This window comes from Leucoraja erinacea, chromosome 4 (genome assembly GCF_028641065.1).
Source record: "Leucoraja erinacea ecotype New England chromosome 4, Leri_hhj_1, whole genome shotgun sequence".
NCBI classification, from domain to species: domain Eukaryota; kingdom Metazoa; phylum Chordata; class Chondrichthyes; order Rajiformes; family Rajidae; genus Leucoraja; species Leucoraja erinaceus.
Window position 1 is genome coordinate 65538404 of NC_073380.1, and position 18844 is coordinate 65557247.

The 18844-nt window shown below is 40.8% G+C and overlaps 1 protein-coding gene across 2 annotated transcripts in view; it reads right to left on the bottom strand.

Moving 5' to 3' along the window:
* Positions 1–2198: 2198 nt before the first annotated feature.
* The window catches only part of ube2wb (ubiquitin conjugating enzyme E2 Wb), a 76609-nt gene continuing 59963 nt past the window's right edge, over positions 2199–18844 (bottom strand). For both annotated transcript variants that reach the window (XR_008723336.1, XM_055634493.1), the window contains 2 exons: positions 7591–7666; positions 2199–3113 (listed from right to left, as the gene is read on the bottom strand). Coding sequence is in view for 1 of the 2 variants with exons in the window: in XM_055634493.1 (XP_055490468.1) it covers positions 3100–3113; positions 7591–7666 (90 nt within the window). In the remaining variant the exon portion in view is untranslated. The remainder of the gene's footprint in view (positions 3114–7590; positions 7667–18844) is intronic.

Genomic DNA, 18844 nt, shown 5'->3' on the forward strand with positions numbered 1-18844 from the left:
CACACAACGTCTTTAAGAATAATAACATAAAAGTGCAAATAAATGTAAAACAGAAATAAGATACAGGTTAATAAATGGAAACATGGCAAAGCCAGAAATCGCACAGATGTGCACACAGATCCTTAAATTGAATTGGGAGCATCTAGTCATCTCTATATATTGTTTACATAGTAACAATCTCACACCTCCTCCTTGCATCTAGACAAAAACAAACAAAATAACATTATCACAAATACTGTGGGTACAAACAAACTGGAATTTGCATAGCAAGTTTCATGGGTCAGGCTTCAAATTCTGGATAAATTCAGATTTTCATATGCTAGTAGTGAGGACTATGGAGAGTGTAGACTAATCCAGCACCATTCAGATCACAATGATGTAGCTCAGGCTAGTGACCCAACCAAGTATGCAATTCCTTAGTAGCTACCTTACTCAGCAGAAATCAGTCCATCAATGTTTTTCCATAGGCAAGAAAGAACCATGCGGAATAAACACAAGACCTCTGAAGAACTGCCAGGTTTCTATAAAATTATGAATATTCTACATGAGGATTTACTCACAACATACCAAAATTCTCATTCATAGAGTTCCGGTAATTGTGTACAGAAGTGAAAATGATGCTTTGCAGAATACTGTATTGTTATTCATTAATAAATGTTATTTAAGTGCCTTATAAAACTAAAATTTATTTTTTCCTTGGCCAATTCATTGTTATTTATTTTCCCCACAGTACAATGATCAGAATATATAGATATAAGTAAACAGTGTATAACTTTGACTTATTACAGTGCCAAATAAACACTCTGAACCTTAAGATTTTCTTCCACCTCCAATGGTATTAACAAGTGGTAAATGCAGTATTTTGTTAAAACTTTTGCAAGTGCAAGACTGTACAAATATATAGGTTACATTCAGGTCACAGCATCAATTAGCTGGTGTTCTTTTTAAAAAAAACGGACAAACTAAACGTAGTTAAAACTTAGTATCATTCCCAAAGGGATTTCATCGCAAATCGTACATGGAAGTGTTTGGCCAATTTTTTGAAATAATATCCTGAATAGTAAGATTTTTAAGTGATGATATTTGCTAAGATCAACCTCTACCAGAATGCTGCAGGCTGCACAACCTTCATACAAATGAAGATGGGGAAACAGAATGTTTAAATTAACAAGTTATAGCTTCATACAAAATTCGCACCACTTTTCTGAAAGGGCTCTCACAGTGGTCATCTGCTGAGATGCTGAAATCGCCTAAATTTGAGTCCCAATTTTACAAATCTGTGATGATAAAGAAATTATAATTTAAGAAAATTGACCAAAAATGTAAATAATGAGCTGAAGTGTTAATTATGCAACAATTTTTTTTTGATTCTACGTATGTAATGGCCAATGCCAATATGTATACACTTCCTACTGAAGCACAGCAGTTTGTAAATAATTTTCACATCATCATCTCAGAATTGCTGCTGACTGTACACTGACCAACTAGTTGAATGTTGCAAGTAAAGGTTGTTTATGGATAACTTAATCCAACAACAGGAACATTAATTCAAGTGGCCAATCTATGAAGCAAAGATCAAAAAAAATTAAATATTGCTTTCCCTTACAGAACAACTTTATTTTGGAATAGTGCACCGTTATATAACCATGTAGCTGATATGCTGCACTACTAAAAATAACTTTCGGCAGACTTAGTCAGATTTATGGAGGTTACTGTGGATGAAAATAAGTATTCTTACTTATCTTATTTTTGTAATATTAAAAATTTACAAATGCGTTTACAGGAGTTAATGAAATAATCTTGTGAATGTTGCTACGGCGATTCAGCACACAAAGGGCTACATTTCTGAGATATCAGCACTCCTTTGGAAAAAGGTCACTGTCATCTCTGGTCTGCCTCATTATCTTTGGAGATTAAGGTTGCACCCTGAAATAGTTTTCCAGTTTTGAGCCCTAATTTCGCTATTACTAATAATGCCACAGCGGCATTTATTTTCCAAGTCATGTATTTTTACAATTACCTTCAAATTCCAACCTCTGACTTTAATTTTATTAATAAATAATGGTATGGCAAAGATTAGCTCTTTGTTTTCCATTATCAAGTGAAGCTAATAAACCAAAAACAAAACACGGCAACATATGTTAAACACCTTCAAGTAATAAAAAAAAAACAATTTTCAAAACATTAATCGTATCCTTCAAGATGAATTGTACTTTTTATATTGTAAAGAACTAAAGATAAGTTGTCATCTACAAGTGTAATGAAAATAATTTACAAGACAATATTACAACAAAAACAGCTTTTCATTCAAAATATATTTCATATTAGAAGCTATGATAACAAAAACATGACACTGAAGAAAAAAATTAATATGAAGCAATACATAATGGATGTGTTCCAGCTTAAACTGTCCATTTTGAAGAGAATTGGAGCAGAAGGGCCCACACTGAAGACTAGTCAATGACCCTGAAAAATACCGACTAAGAATATATTGCTCTAAAGGCAATTTGGCTCAACTCAATAAATTAAATATATTTTTGTAAATGAAACAAATTATATTCAAAATGTTCCTATTCTGGAATGCTTCATTAAATGAAATTTGTTGCAGCTAAACATGCCACAAGTTTTAACGTACCCTGCTATATGACAATAATGCATTAAATTTCGTACAATAATAAATTTGCAAATGTCAATTAAAAAATGGATCCCATAACTCTTATTGCACGGATTTCGTTGTTTTAAGTCTCCAAACATGCATCAGTATCTATTTATTGCACAATATAGGAGGGCTTCTAACCCCACAAGGGTTGATACCTCACAAGGTATCTCCTCACAAAAAAAAACTAAAGAGATGGGTTATTGTTAAAATATTTCTTCCTAAGTGCTGCATTAATACTGTTTATAAACCAAATAGGTTCAGTTGCAGGGACTTAACCAGCTATCAGCATGTGCCCAGATGTACACCAGTAGAAATGCAGTGAAGGAAGTAGTCTTCAGTGCCTGTCGGCAAGTTCCTGTTAAAGTTTGAAGATTGACTGATCAAAGTGCTTTTGGACTCAGCAGTACTTGTTTCCTCTACTAAATCAAGATTCTGAACCATCAACATGTATCATCTGTAAAAACAAAAATAGATCCAAATAAGAATGCAGTGCTGAAACAGAGTTGGTATGCAATATTCTCAATTATGTAAAAAATGTCATAGAGAATGAAAAGGTTGGTCAAGTCTCATGAACCTAAAATGAACAAAAAAATTGGAGTTCTATAAGCTGACAGTTATTAGAAACGGGTCAAGCAAGGTAGAACAGCAAGAGACATTAAAGATGTGTGATCTTCATTTGTGACCAACTTCTAAATGCTTTAGCCTTTATGTCGTTGAATTTTAATATACAAACATCTTTAATCACAATTTTTGCCTGTTTTCAAGTCAAGAGTGTTCCGTATACACTTCAAGACCCTCCTCTATGTCTACAAAGCCCTCAATTGGCTTGCCCCCTCCTACATTAAAAGTCTTCTCACCCACCACTCCACCTCCAGGTCCCTCAGATCGGCCGACTTGGGGCTGCTGAATACCCAACGGTCTAGGCATAAGCTTAGGGGCGACCGCGTCTTTGCAGTTGCAGCTCCTAGACTGTGGAACAGCATCCCCCTTCCCATCAGAACTGCCCCCTCCATCGACTCCTTTAAGTTAAGACTAAAATCTTATCTATACTCCCAAGCCTTTCCTGACGTCCACTAAGCGAGGGTTATATGTATATATGTACGTAGTTTGTTTGTTTATACTATTCTTAAAACAAATGTAAAGCACTTTGGCCAATGAGAGTTGTTTTTTAAATGTGCTATATAAATAAATGTGACTTGACGACTTTTATTATCATGTCCCATATAAAACAATGTAATTCTTACCTGCAGCAGCACAACAGAATATATAAACAGAGTACACTGTAAATTGTATAATAAATAAGAAAAAAAATATACACACACACATATATATATATATATATATGTGTGTATATATATACACACACAAATACATGCACATAAAAAACAAACGATGATAGTGCAAAAAGACAAAACCCATGCCCCTACGTCTATGTAGTTCAGAGCTTATTGGAGGTTGTTGATGACATATTGCACTAAATTGTTTTTCATAATATCGCACCGAAAATAATTTTACATGAATCAAAATGTTACAGGACAGTTATAAAAGCAGATTGCATTATCACTGCTCATTAACTTTAAATTAACAGATGTTTGAACAGTGCCTAAGAAATGGGAGAACTTATCACTTTACACCATAAGTATTGAGCTCAGCAAAGGATAACAATGTTCGTAATGATTACAAATTCACTGGTCCACTGCAACCTGTATATTCATCTTAAACATGTTTGTTCGATAAGAGGGAAGAAATTGGCTCTTAGTGACACATTGTAAAAATGTATTGTAAATTTTTAACTGAGAAATCCACTGTTATTGGAGGCATAACTGCTGTCTGAATAACATTTGCTGGTACCAGAGGCTCACATAATTCATATGAAAGGGTTTCACTGAATGTACCAAATTGATAGTCAAGTTTTCCACTAGTAGATTTTAAATTGGGTTCCCTTCTTTCAGACTTAATGCTCAGTGATTGATCTCAGCAAACCAATAGAGGGAGCAATTACATCTGGATAAAGTATAGCCCAATATAAAATTAAAACCTTTCCCGCTTTGAACAGACAAAGAAGATTCAGAACTCAAACATGAGAAGACTGAAACTATAGATATTCTTCAACCTTGTCTTCAACCTGTACTACAATCATCCAAACTCACATTTTCCTGTGTACAACCCAGGAAAATAAGTAATCTAAACAATTTGTCTTTCTCTGCTCAAAAAAACATGGCTCCTCTGTAGGTTATTTTTCATCGCAACTATTGCCCATTTACTTATGGCATTCCTTCCATATCTGCTTAGGCCTTCAATCTCTCAATGTATCCATTAAATTTACCATAACCTCACAAAAATAAATTCTCTGAAAGCTCTTTCTTCTTCAACATTCCTGACAATGTAAGGGTATGAACCTGTTCATCTTTCCTAAAGCACACTTTCAATCTCTAAACGGGATTTCATCCTGCCACAACATTGAAATGATCCTTGTCATCATGCACATTATATCCCATGATACTAATCTAAACTCAATCGAACCTATTGCTCTAATCATAGAGCATCTTTGGCAAAGACGTCTCTAACTAAAGAGTCTTGAAAATTGGTTCCAAATTTACAATACTCTGGAAAGCATGCATTTTAATTTCACAACCGAATATCCAGACAAATTTTAACATTAATGCTCCAGATTCCACACCAAATATTTTTTCTACATTTACCCTCAGATTCATTTATAATTTTAAAAATCTAAAAAAAAATCCTGAAAATAACTAACCTAAAGAAGATACAAACAAATACATCATCCCCAATTCAAAACACCAATACAAATCCTACACCTTCATTATTTAACCCTTTATTTTCTGGTGGTTTTGTGGTGAATAGATACCATCATCTGTCCATGGACAACATATATTCAACATGAAGATAGACACAAAAAGCTGGAGAAACTCAGCAGGACAGGCAGCATCTCTGGAGAGAAGGAATGGGTGACGTTTCAGTCCAAGACCGTTTTTTGTGTCTATCTTCGGTTTAAACCAGCATATGCAGTTCCTTCTTACACATTTTGCCTGCTCTACTGCAAAATCTCTTCAAGGTATGTCTACTTTGAAGAAATTCTCTTCCTCTCTCTGACAAAAAATCCTCCTGCTCTCCGACCACGTTTTAACCCAGACTCGCTACCACAGCCACGTGTGTTTTCTCGGTGCCTGCCTGCGCCTCCATCTTCTACCTCGTGGATTCCAGCTCCGGTTCCAGACATCCCAGTTAGGACCCAACCCAGATTACAGACACCGACCAACAGTCGATCTGCTGCTTTTCGCAACAGTTCTCCTTCTGTGCCCTGCTTGCCACACTGGCTGCAATGCACCGGTACCAGCAGGCCCTTGCTCCGACTCTCCCACAGCTCCGGGCCTCACACCCACACCTGCAATGGACCTCAACTTTACCTCATTCGACGTCAGAAGGGTCTTGACCCGAAACGTCACCCATTCCTCCTCTCCAGAGATGCTGCCTGTCCCGCTGAATTATTCCAGCTTTTTGTGTCTATCTCTGGTTTAAACCAGCATCTGCAGTTCTGCCAAGTATAGAATTCAGCCTGTTCACATTGTTTTACCTTGGGCCACCACATTTAAACAAACTACATGAAAAATGTGCTTCATATTTAGCATTTCAGCTGCTTTTAATTAAAAAACACACATTACTAAATGTGTCTTATTTTATATCGAATACACTGATACCCTACTTAATGCTATGCTGCTAAGCAATGATTTGTTATTGCACTCTTGCTTTGAAGTCCAAATATTAACAGATATACATTGCTTTAAATAAAAGACATCCACTCGGGCTATTTGTTGTCCTAGTCAGGGACTGTGAACCTGATGAAATAGCGCCAAACATGGCCGCACTGGCATTATATGTAAAATGAATTTTACTAAGTAATGTTTGATTGCATATGTGACAATAAATATCCATTGAACCGAACAGATACAAACCCTTGTTAACCTACTGACAGTCCCTTAGCAATGTAATGATGGGTGGTTCAATGTCGAGTGAAGCACCGAAGTAATGTATAGAGGCTGCTGTAAGGACTGATGTTAAGTCAGCAGCTAGATATGGTCCTAAGAGGCTGTACACTAACTGGTATGGTGACTACACATGTGACTGGGGACTCAAGATTACCTGCAAGCTGGCCAGGCTGAGGTGAGCAGCACAGCATCAAGAATTGAGGCACAGTGCTATAAACTGCCTGGCATGGGGAATGTGGCCACTGCAAGAGACCAGCAGTAGATGCTCCACATTGCCTCCCCATCCCTCTTTGGCTGCTTTGCTCATGCCAGATTGGAAATTTCTATATGGCTGCTTCAATGATAATTGCTGGTTGTCAAGTTTGGTATCAAAGGGGAGGACAGTTGTGTAGCCATGCAAAGGGAGGAAGAGTTGGCATTTTCCATCATATCCAACAAGGGGTAATGAGACTGCAGAATCAAGGTACAGTGAACACCTGGAAAAATCACTGCCAAGCAAGTTCCATCCAGACATCTCAGTAACGAGCAGATGTACCCATTACTCTAGTCTGCCCAACACCAATTTAAGGGCAAGCCCTGCACATTACCTTGGGTGGCTCACTCCACATCAAGCCAGGTGGCAATGAGATCCTTTTCACTGCTTCATGGCTATGCAAGCAAGAGGGGAGATCTATGCCCTCAACTGGGTTTCAGGTACAGCAGCACGTGGCAGAAAGGCAGGAGTTCTTACCAGGTTCCCAGCAGAATAACCCAATCAGTGATGCATCTCTATTCGTAAAGCGTAAATTACCTTTCAGCACTCATTCCTCTATGGTTTTCGTTTCTGAAAACGCATTCTGAATGCTTATAATAATGATCTCATGATTTAACTTTTTAAACTTTGACCAATAATTTTAAACGAACACTATATGAATCTGAACCTACCATGATACCACCATTTTGTTTTCTTTGGATTTTTATTACACGTCCTTACATAAAATGAATTATCAGGAGGCCGCCTCTGAAATAAAGCAGATAAATTGAAATAATTAACAATAACCCACACAGATAATTCATTTTATACATCAGAACAATTCGCCCCAAAACTGTGCAATAATTGCCACGATAAAAGAACAATTTTCCATCTCTGCTTTACGGGCATTTTCAGTATTTGTACCATACTGACCAAAATGGCTCCAGTTCAATTTACTGTCCAAGTCAGCTGATCTCTGCCATCCACTCCAGCAGCAATTACATTATTTTAATTGCTTTATGGTTAAACAAATTGTTTAGTCATAGATCACGGAAACAAGCCCTTCAGTCCAACTCGTCCGTGTCACCCAAGATGCCCCAGCTAAGTTGCTCCCATTGCCCACATCTCTTTACGCCTTTACTAACCATGAACCAGCCCTAGTGTATTTTAAATGCTGTGACAATACCTGTCTCAACTATTTTCTCTGGCAGCTCATTCCATATACCTAGCGCACTCTGAGTGATAAAGTTTCCCCATGAGTTCCAATTAAATCTTACCGCTTTCAGCTTAAACCTATATATGGTGCTTGATGCCCCTACCTGGGTAAAACACTGTGCATTCACCCTATCTACCCCAATCATGATTTTATATTCCTCGATAAGATCACCCCTCGGCCTACTGCTGAATAAAGTTAGCTTGCCCAACCTTTCCCTCAAGTCCAGGGCATCATTCTCATAAATCTTCTCTGCACTTGTTCCAGCTTAATGGCATCCTTCATTAGTCAGGGGAGTGAGTTCTGAGGATGGAACATTGTTATCTGCTCTATAACATTCCCTGGGCTCACTGTGAAGGTCCTGCAACTGAAGTGCTTCATTCCAGGTACCATCCTGGTGAATCAACTTTGAACCCTCACCTCACTAGTGCAATTACATCCCTCCAGCAGCGTGGCAATCAGAGCAGCTCTTGGTACTCCACGCTGTGGCCTAAATAATATTTCATCAAGTGGTACCACAAATTCTCTGCTCTTATGTACCATACAACTGTACTCTTATGTACTAACTAATGAAAGTGAGTATCCCATATTTTACTTCATTGTTCTGTGCTGTCGCCTTTAGGGATCCTTGGGATCAAGTCATATGTTGCCACCAATAAACCAATTGCTTTGATTCATCTGTCCCAGTAAATCTCCTTAGAAATCAGAATAACCAAGTTGCATCTTCTGCTCCCCTCCCCACCAAGTAAAATCAGTTACATCTTTTTTCCACTCCCACCCCATCCCCAAACTGATCTAAGAAAAAATACAAAAGGCCCAATGGTCACGTTCTGTGGCATAAATTTTCTCATTCTACGATCACACCCCTCCTTCCTACACACCCTCCATCCCCTATTTGCCCAACAAATAAAAAAATCTCTCATCATCAAATTCAACCTCATTGATTTTGGTCTCCCTTCCCAACCACGCTGAACAACCTCTTTTCCTCATGCACACAAAGGGTGACTACTTCCCCTTCAACAGAAAATATTTATATACTTTGAAATTAAATCACTGTGGTATTAATGAAACAATATTGCCCTTTTTGTACAGAGTTTGTACATTTCACAAAATAGCTTTTTCAAACAAAAAAATCTATTTTACAAAGAAAAACACAATCCTGGGATCAAGTCCAATAATGATAACAGCCTATGGTAAAGAGTACAATACAGATTATTAACCATTAAATGATTACATGCTGAATATTCTACAACCTATATATATACTTTACAAATGTCAATTCAACTTTTTGAATAGCTGCTGGATAGACTATGGCTAAGTTAATATACATATGCATACATCACAAATTTACCATGCTCATTCCTTCATCTTTCTTTTCAACAAGTCTGGTTAGTAATATTTATTCAGATTGCTACGCCGCTAAGTCTGCTTTCAGATTCCACTCATCCAAAGTGTATAACATCACACCATCCCACATTAAATTCTCTTTACTAAAGCCCCCCTGTGAACCTATCTATACCCAGTTGCAAAGCCCTAATGTACTCATTTGACCACCAGGGGCGCGGGGAGATGGCAGCCCTGCTGGCAGTCTGTTCATATTTTCTTTCTTTTTGTTATTTTTTAGTGCGTTAAAAGTTTGTTTTAATGTTCTTCGGTTTGTTTTATGTGGGGGCGGGGGGGAGGGGATCGCCGCTGGCTACGGGAGTTAAGATCATCCCCTCAATCGGGCTCGAGGCCCACGATCGAGGAAGAACTAAGGAGGGACTTGAACTTTATTTTCGCCTTCCATCATAGTGAGGAATGTGTAAGAGTCACCGTGATGGATGTTCATGTTAAAATGTGTTTTGAGTGATCTGTTGCTTTTAATTGTATGACTGACCTGGCCAATGAAATTTCTCGTATGTTGCAAAACATACTTGGCGAATAAAGTGTGATTCTGATTGCAACAGGTTCTCATTAATTTCCATATCATTGTCAAATTTGTACTCTGTCCCATCATCCAGATCCTTAATATAAGTTGTAAATAATTGAGCACTAAGGAGTTACCTTAGGACACTCTACTAGTCATATCCTTCCAGCCCCAAAAAGATGTGTTTAAAAAAGATTCCTACTCTGTCTTCCATGTAAAAACCAGTCTTAAATCCATGCTCACACACTTCCCCATATACATTTTGTGCACCGGTCCTTTTGTCAAATTATTTCTGGGAATCCAAATGCACAACATTTACAGGTTCCCCTCCATGACATTCACACATGACATCCTCATTGAACTCAAGCAAATGTGCTAATATTATTTGCCTTTCATAAAATCATGTTGGCTTGGCTTGATTACATTATTGCTTCCCTCAATAACTAGCTGCTTCTTCCTTATAAACACCAGCATTCGACAACATGTTATGCTAACAGTCCTAATGTTACCAACGTTGTCTTCTTTCCTTTTTGAACAATGGAATCTTATTTGGTTTTCGAATTCAGTAAATAAAGAGGATAGTTTTCTGCCAAATATCCCAATCAGCTGAATAAAACATCAAAATTGTAATTATGCAGGTCACCCAAGTTTCAGGGGAAAGGACGGGGGAAGGGGGGAGTTGGTAGAAGTTACCTAAAATTTGAGAATTAAATGTTCACACCGTTGGGTTGTAAGCTATCCAAGCACAATGTGAGGTTCTGATCCTCCAATTTGCATGCAGCCTCACTCTGGCAATGGAGGCGACCCAGGACAGAAGTATCAGTATGGGAAAGGGAAGAGGAGTCAAAGTGGTTAAGAACTGGGAGATCCAGTAGGCCTTGGTGGACCGAGCACACGTGTTCGGCAAAACATTCGCCGAATCTAAGCTTGGTCCCGCCAATGTACAGGTGGACACATTGGGAACACCAGATGCAGTAGATGAGGTTGGAAGAGGTGCATGTGAATCACTGCCTCACCTGGAAGGACTGTTAGGGTCCCTAGATGGAGTCAAGGGAGGAGGTATAAGGAAAGGTGTTACATCTACGGTTGCAGGATAAAGGACTTGGGAAGGGTAGGGTTTGGGTGGGAAAGGATGATTGAACCAAGGAGATGTGGTGGGAGCAGTCTCTGCGGAAGGCGGGAGGGGGTGGAGATGGGAAAATGTTGTGGCCACTTAGTGTCCCATCAAACAATTCCCAATTGTCGCAGTGAATTCAATTGGTAATTACCCAACCTGCTTAATGAGACTCCACATGGACAAAATAGCTGAACTCTACGGGTGACAAAGTACTTCAGCAAGTTGAAACCAAAGATTTCTCATAAAACTCAAGAGTAAAATTCACCACTGTCTTTTCAAACGCAGCACAATGGTTATTGGAAGTCAATCAAAAGATCCAAAGAATTTGTTTGAATGCCACGGCCCACGACACTGAGCTGCCACATCTACGATATTCCCTTCTGAACAAGATCAGAAAGATATTCACTGATCACACAAATGTTCAACTCTATTCACAATCCTCAAACAAAATAAGGAAACTACCTGCATACAGGGCTTGGATAAGATTAAGTTTTAGCTGCTAACTGATAAAGAAAAAGTATGACATAAGTGAAAGGTACTGACCATTGCCAACAAGAGCTGAATTACACACTAATTATACTATCAGCTAATATGACAGGTTTACTTTCATATTAGCTAATAGTAATTTACTTTTTTTAAGCTTTAAGGTTACTTGTTTAGTCGCACAAAACTTCAATTGTATAAAATACTGACCCATACACTAACAACATTATCAACTATTTCCTCTGAATCATTACCTCCCTTGGGCCTCACACAACCTTGCTTAAATTGCCACTATTGCCCCATTAATTTAAACATCCCAACCCCCCACCTCATCCTCCCATCACTTCTTTAACGTGTAACCCATGCAGTTCAGTACGTTTGTCCAGATTTGTCCACACCTAAATCAAGAATTGTGGAATACATCCTAGTCTTACTACAAATTTACAGGTGAACAAACTGTCACCGAAACAGGAAATTGCAAAATTCACTTTAGAATTTACACATATTCAACCGGTGGCCATCTCCTTGGCCTATGGCATGCACAAAGCCTTAAATTGTAGTGTGATAGGGCATTTGGTCCATGAAACTCACTGCAACCCAAGCTCATGTTCTCATTAGACAAAATCTTTGTAGTAGTGGTTCCAAATTTCAAGAGGAAAAAAATAACTGCTCAAAATTGACTATACTGTGGACAGATATTGGCTTGCAATGCAATTCCAAATAGGACTATATTAAGTTATGTGAAAATTGTTTCCTCAAAGGAAGGTATTCCACAGAAAAGTAGGCTTATTAGATTTTCAACTAAAAAAGCATTTCACTGCAGATCTGTGCTGCGATTTCCGAGTGAACGTCGCTACCTACGGCCGTCATTTTTGGCCACCTCGCTCAGAGCCCCCCTCCACCGTATGTGTGCCGAGGATTTTTCCCGTCGATTAAATATGACAGAGATATTAATGTTTTTACTAAATTCCCCATTCTCTCTGCTGCCCCCGCTGGAGGCAGGGGAAGGGACTATAAAACCAGGAAGTGGTGTGCCTCAATTAGTCTCTGCAAGCTGGAGCTGTGTCAATTAGTCTCTGTCACTGAGCTCTGAATGACACTGAACAAATGTCTACAGCACTGCGAGTACCCTTAATTTGGTTTGAAAATGAAAATATAGTTAGTTTGAAGTAAAAAAGCACTGCCTGCAAATGGTTGTTTGGGTTGAATTAAAAAGGCACTCTCTCTCTCTCTATCTCTCCCTATCCATCCCTCTCTCACTCTTTCTCTCTCTCTCTCCCCTCTCCCCCCCCCCCCCCTCCCTCCCCCTCCCCCCCCCCCCCCCCTCTCTCTCGCCTCCCCCTCCTCTCTCCCCCCCTCCTCCTCCTCTCCCCCCCTCCTCCTCCTCTCTCCCCCCCCCTCCCTTCTACCCCCTCCCGTCCCCCCCTCCCCCCCCTCTCCCCTACCCTCTCCCTCCCTGCTCCCCACCTCTCAGCACCCCCTCTCTCTCCCCCCTCACTCACCCTCACCCTCTCCTCCCCCACCTTTCCCCCGTCACCCCCCCCTCCCTCTTACCCTCCTCTCCACCCCCCCCATCCCTCTTGCCCCGCTCTCTGGATCTCTGTCTCTCTCTGTGTCTCTGCCCCTTCCCTCTGCCCTCACTCTCTACCCCCCCCCCCCCCCCCCCCCCCCCCCCCTCTCTAGATGTGACTGCAAGTTGGGGCTATGTGTCAGTAGACAGGGTGGTTATGGGGTAAAAGGAGCAAATTAATAATAAAAATATAATATCAAGGGGGGTAATTAGCGCGAGTGCGGGGGCGGGGGATAGTTAGTGTGTGACGCTGCATGCCGCCTCCCCTCACCCACAACCGCACATTGGGGGAACAGACCTAATGGGTCTGCACTTGGTCTAGTATATCATAATGTGGAGCAGCTGCACTATTCGCCTCAGCCACCATCAGCCTCAAATGAAGCAAGGTCACACCAAGTCATGGGAAGCTTCATGGTGGATTTGCACTAAATTCCCAACAACACTGTCATTAACACATCTACAAAGCCCGACATAAAGCTTAGGACAAAGTCCCATCATTTATTCATTTACCTCTGTACTCCACAATTTGAGATTTGTAATAGAAACAAAATAATCACATGTGGTTAAAGTGCACATTGTCAGATTTTATTAAAGGCCCTTTTTATACATTTTGGTTTCACCATGTAGAAATTACAGCCGTGTTTATACATATACACTTTGGATCTGTCTTCACTAAGGAGGACACAAACAATCTTCCTGATATAGTAGTGGCCAGTGGATCTGGGGTGACGGAGGAACTGAAGGAAATCCACATTAGGCAGGAAATAGACTGATGGGACTGAAGGCTGATAAATCCCCAGGACCTGAGGGTCTGCATCCCAGGGTACTTAAGGAGTGGCTCTAGAAATCATGGATGCATTGGTGATAATTTTCCAATGTTCTATAGACTCAGGATCAGTTCTTGTGGATTGGAGGGTAGCTAATGTTATCCCACTTTTTAAGAAAGGCGGGAGAAAAAAACAAACAGGGAATTATACACCAGTTAGCCTGACATCAGTGGTGGGAATGATGCTGGAGTCAATTATAAAAGATGAAATAGCAGAACATTTGGATAGCAGTAACAGGATCGGTCCGAGTCAGCATGGAGTTACGAAGGGGAAATCATGCTTGACTAAAAGTCTGGACTTTTTTGAAGATGTAACGAGGAAAATGGACAAGGGAGAGCCAGTGGATGTAGTGTACCTGGACTTTCAGAAAGCATTTGATAAGGTCCCACATAGGAGATTAGTGGGCAAAATTAGGGCACATGGTATTGGGGGTAGAGTGCTGACATGGATAGAGAAGTGGTTGGCAGACAGGAAACAAAGAGTAGGGATTAGCGGGTCCCTTTCAGAATGGCAGGCAGTGACTAGTGGGGTACCGCAAGGCTCGGTGCTTGGACTAAAGCTATATACAATATACATCAATGATTTGGATGAAGGGATTCAAAGTAACATTAGCAAATTTGCAGATGACACAAAGCTGGGTGGCAGTGTGAACTGTGAGGTGGATGCTATGAGAGTGCAGAGTGACTTGGACAGGTTGGGGGAGTGGGCAGATGCATGGCAGATGAAGGTTAATGCGGATAAATTTGAGGTTATCCACTTTGGTAGCAAAAACGGGAAGGCAGATTACTATCTAAATGGCGTCAAATTGGGAAAAGGGGTAATCCCCTAATTTGAGGAAGGACATTCTTGCTATTGAGGGAGTGCAGCTTGGTTTACAAGGTTAATTCCCGGGATGGTGGGACTGTCATATGCTGAGAGAATGGAGCAGCTGGGCTTATACAGTCTGGAGTTTAGAAGGATGAGAGAGGATCTCATTGAAACATATAAGATCGTTAAGGGTTTGGACACGCTAGAGGCAGGAAACATGTTCCCGATGTTGGGGGAGTCCAGAACCAGGGGCCACAGTTTAAGAATAAGGAGTAAGCTATTAGAACAGAGACGAGTAAACACTTTTTCTCACAGAGAGTGGTGAGTCTTTGGAGTTCTCTGCCTCAGTGGGCGGTGGAGGTTTTCTGGATGCTTTCAAGAGAGAGCTAGATAGGACTTAAAAATAGCGGAGTCAGGGGATAAGGGGAGAAGGCAGGAATGGGGTACTGATTGGGGATGATCAGCCATGATCACATTGAATGGCACGCTGGCTCTAAGGGCCGAATGGCCTACTCCTGCACCTATTGTCTATTGATGGCAGAAGAATTCTCTCTATAATAAAGAAAAATCCCCAAACACCTGTCCGACAGATTAGAAACAATCTTAGAGTCAGGTGTGGATTTGTCAATGACCACTGTCCGCAGAAGACTTCATGAACAGAAATACAGAGACACTGCAACATGCAAACCACTCGTTAGCCGCAAAAATTAGGATACCCAGGCTACAATTTGCCAAGAAGTACTTAAAAGAGCAACCACAGTTCTGGAAAAAAGGTCTTGTGGACAGATGAGACAAAGATTAATTTATATCAGAGTGATGGCAAAAGCAAAGTATGGAGGAAGAGAACGAACTGTCCAAGGTCCAAAGCATACTACCCCATCTGAGAAACACGGGGATGGGGTGTTATGCCTTAGCATGTATGCCTGCAGAAGGTGCCCTTCGGTCCATACGTCCATCCATCTATCTATACATAACTAAAACTCTGATCTTGTGCTCTTCCGGTTAGTGTGTTTTTTCTATTTGTGCAAAAACAGTACACAATAATGCTACGATTTTTCGTCACCTTACTCACCATTCTCCTGTGCTGCAAGTGCATCAAGTTTTGTTACGATCAGATTTATTAGGGTATAAAAATATTAAAAACTGCACATGCACAGATTGGTCTCTTCTCCTGTCAGTCAGCGCCACGCAGATTGGTATCCTCTCCTGTCAGTCAACTCCACGGCCGGGACGGCAACACCTCTTCCTGCACCACGGCCTCTCCCGCCTCACTCACAAACTCCTCTCTCCCCTCCTCACAGTAACTTGTCTACCATCTCCCCCACCACCGGTGGTGGCGGCCGCGGAGGGAGTTAGTGGAGGTCCTGGTTCCGTCTCTCTCTCCCTCACTCACCCCTCTCCCCGCCCGCACTCTGCGGCAATGGCGGTCCAGGCTACACGTCCCCCCCGGGTGAATGGCAGTGACAGTCGTCTACTCTGCCGCTGTGGTAACTCGCCCTCACGGCCCTCTAGGAGATCTTCTCCACCAGCTCGTCGAAACGCATGGTGCCCACCGTGACAAACACTGACTCCATCCCCACCGCGGCCCAGCCCAGCGGCGGCAGCGAGCAGGGAAAAGGAGAGGGAGGGATTGGGGGAGGGGAGGAGGATAAATCCTGGGGAGGTGAGGCGGGAGAGTGAGGGGATTGAAGGAGAGGAAGGGGTAGGGAGGGAGAGGGGGGTGAAAGTGGGGGAAGTGAGAGGGAGAGTGGGGGAGGAGGGGGAATAAAGGGAGAGGAGGGGAGAGTGGAGAATAAAGGTCAGGAATGATAGTGAGGGGTGGGGGAAATAGGAGAGTTGAGGAGGGGGAGAATAGAGGGATAGGAGGGGGGTAGGCTGGGTTGGGAGAAGAAAGGAGTTATGGAGGGAGTGAGTGACTGAGGGTAGGAAAAAGGAGAGGGAAGGATTGGGGAGGAGGAGAGGGGAAAGAAGAGGGAGGGTGCATAGGAGGGGGAGGCAGTTGGAGGTTATGCGTGAGTGGTGGAATATTGCGTTAGGGGAACCGGTGAGTGGTGGAATATTGCGTTGCGAGAGCTGATCCAACAGGTCTGAACTTAGTCTAGTGTATACAAAGCTGTAATGACCTTGTGAAGTGCACTTTCATGCCTGGACACAAATAGAGGTACCAGCCTATATTTTTTTTTTAAGTTCTTGTGTCACCATTAGTAGTGGATTCCACCTGCATAATACAAAATTATTTAATACACTTATGGAAATTGTTAAAAATGCAGTAGCTCCAACAAATTCCCACTGCAGCTATCTTAGGATTTAATTAACCAACAACAAAAAAGGTGCGGGGGAGGGTGGGTAAACAAGTATGTCAATCTTAATAATGCACTTTTATGGAATACCGAAGGTTAATGTTCAGTATTTGGAAACAAGGAGATTTTAAAATTGTTTGAAACAATAAACCATTTAACTTAAAATAACAATATGTCAAAAGGGATTTTTTTTTTTTTTTTAAACTTTAGAAACTATATTCTGCAGACCCCACAAATTTGAAATAGAAGACAGATGATACTGAAAATTCTCAGCTAATCAATCAGCATCCATGGAGAAAGAATCAGAGAAAATGCTTCGTCAATGATATTCATAGAAACATAGAAAATAGGTGCAGGAGTAGGCCATTCGGCCCTTCAATATGATCATGGCTGATCATCCAACTCAATATCCTGTACCTGCCTTCTCTCCATACCCCCTGATCCCTTTAGCCACAAGAGCCACATCTAACTCCCTCTTAAATATAGCCAATGAACTGGCCTCAACTACCTTCTGTGGCAGAGAATTCCACAGATTCACCACTCTGTGTGAAAAATGTTTTCCTCATCTCTGTCCTAAACGATTTCCCCCTTATCCTTAAACTGTGACCCCTTATTCTGGACTTCCCCAACATCGGGAACAATCTTCCTGCATCTAGCCTGTCCAACCCCTTAAGAATTTTTCATCAAATATTCCATCAATATTCTACCACGGTATTAACAAGTGTGTAAGAAATATTATAGATTGCAATACAAAAATCATCATAAATTGTACTTTTCTCATTCATATTGCCCATTCATTTTTTTGAGAAATAGAACACCCAGTCCTAATCCAACATCTAATTCCGGAACAGAAGCAGGAGTCCTGGGATTCTTCTCCCAAACTCCTGACATGCAGGATTCCTACGAACCTCAATAAATCCCAATAAAGCATGACATTGGAATCAAAGAAAGGATCTTTTGAGTTGGTCAACTATGCACAGTAATCTTCAGCTGAGACAGTGCAAAGTTCCACGCTGGAAAATTAGAAAGGTTTTCATCAACAGCCCTTTTCAAATCGGCATAGAACTCCAGGTATATAATGTGTGTCTTCAAGAAAGAGGATATAGAAGCCTTTATGGAAATGCACGTCTACAATAAATCAACTAAAATTAATATCAACATTCAGAAATTTTGATTCCAGCATGCCTACAATAAATTGCCACCAATGAGATCAATACCTAAAACTGGACTACATGGTATTGATGGCTTTACACCAGCAAGGACTGAGCCTTAGTTAACCAAGAGAAAACACTAAATATAAACAAGTTTTTTTTTTTCTGGTTGGGAGGTTGTGGGAAGCGGAGTACCACAAAGATCAGTACTGTCGGTCCAGCTGATCACAATCTATACGATTGATTTGTTTGAAAGGATCAAATGTATTATCAAACACTGTTGCTTCAGTATTCCAGCACCAATTTCTCAAGTCAGGTCAACTTTATTTGTCAAATACACATACAAGATGTGCAGTGAAATGAAAGTGGCAATGCCTGCGGATTGTGCAAAAACAGAATGTAATAGAACAGAATCATTATTTACATGATCGAAGAAAAAAATTACATTAATTTTTTTTTTAAAAGACACAACACAACAGTAAATTAGTACAGTAAATTAGTCCCCGGTGAGATAAGAGTTTAAAGTCCTTGTGGCCTCTGGGAAGAAACTCAGTCTCATCCTCTCTTTT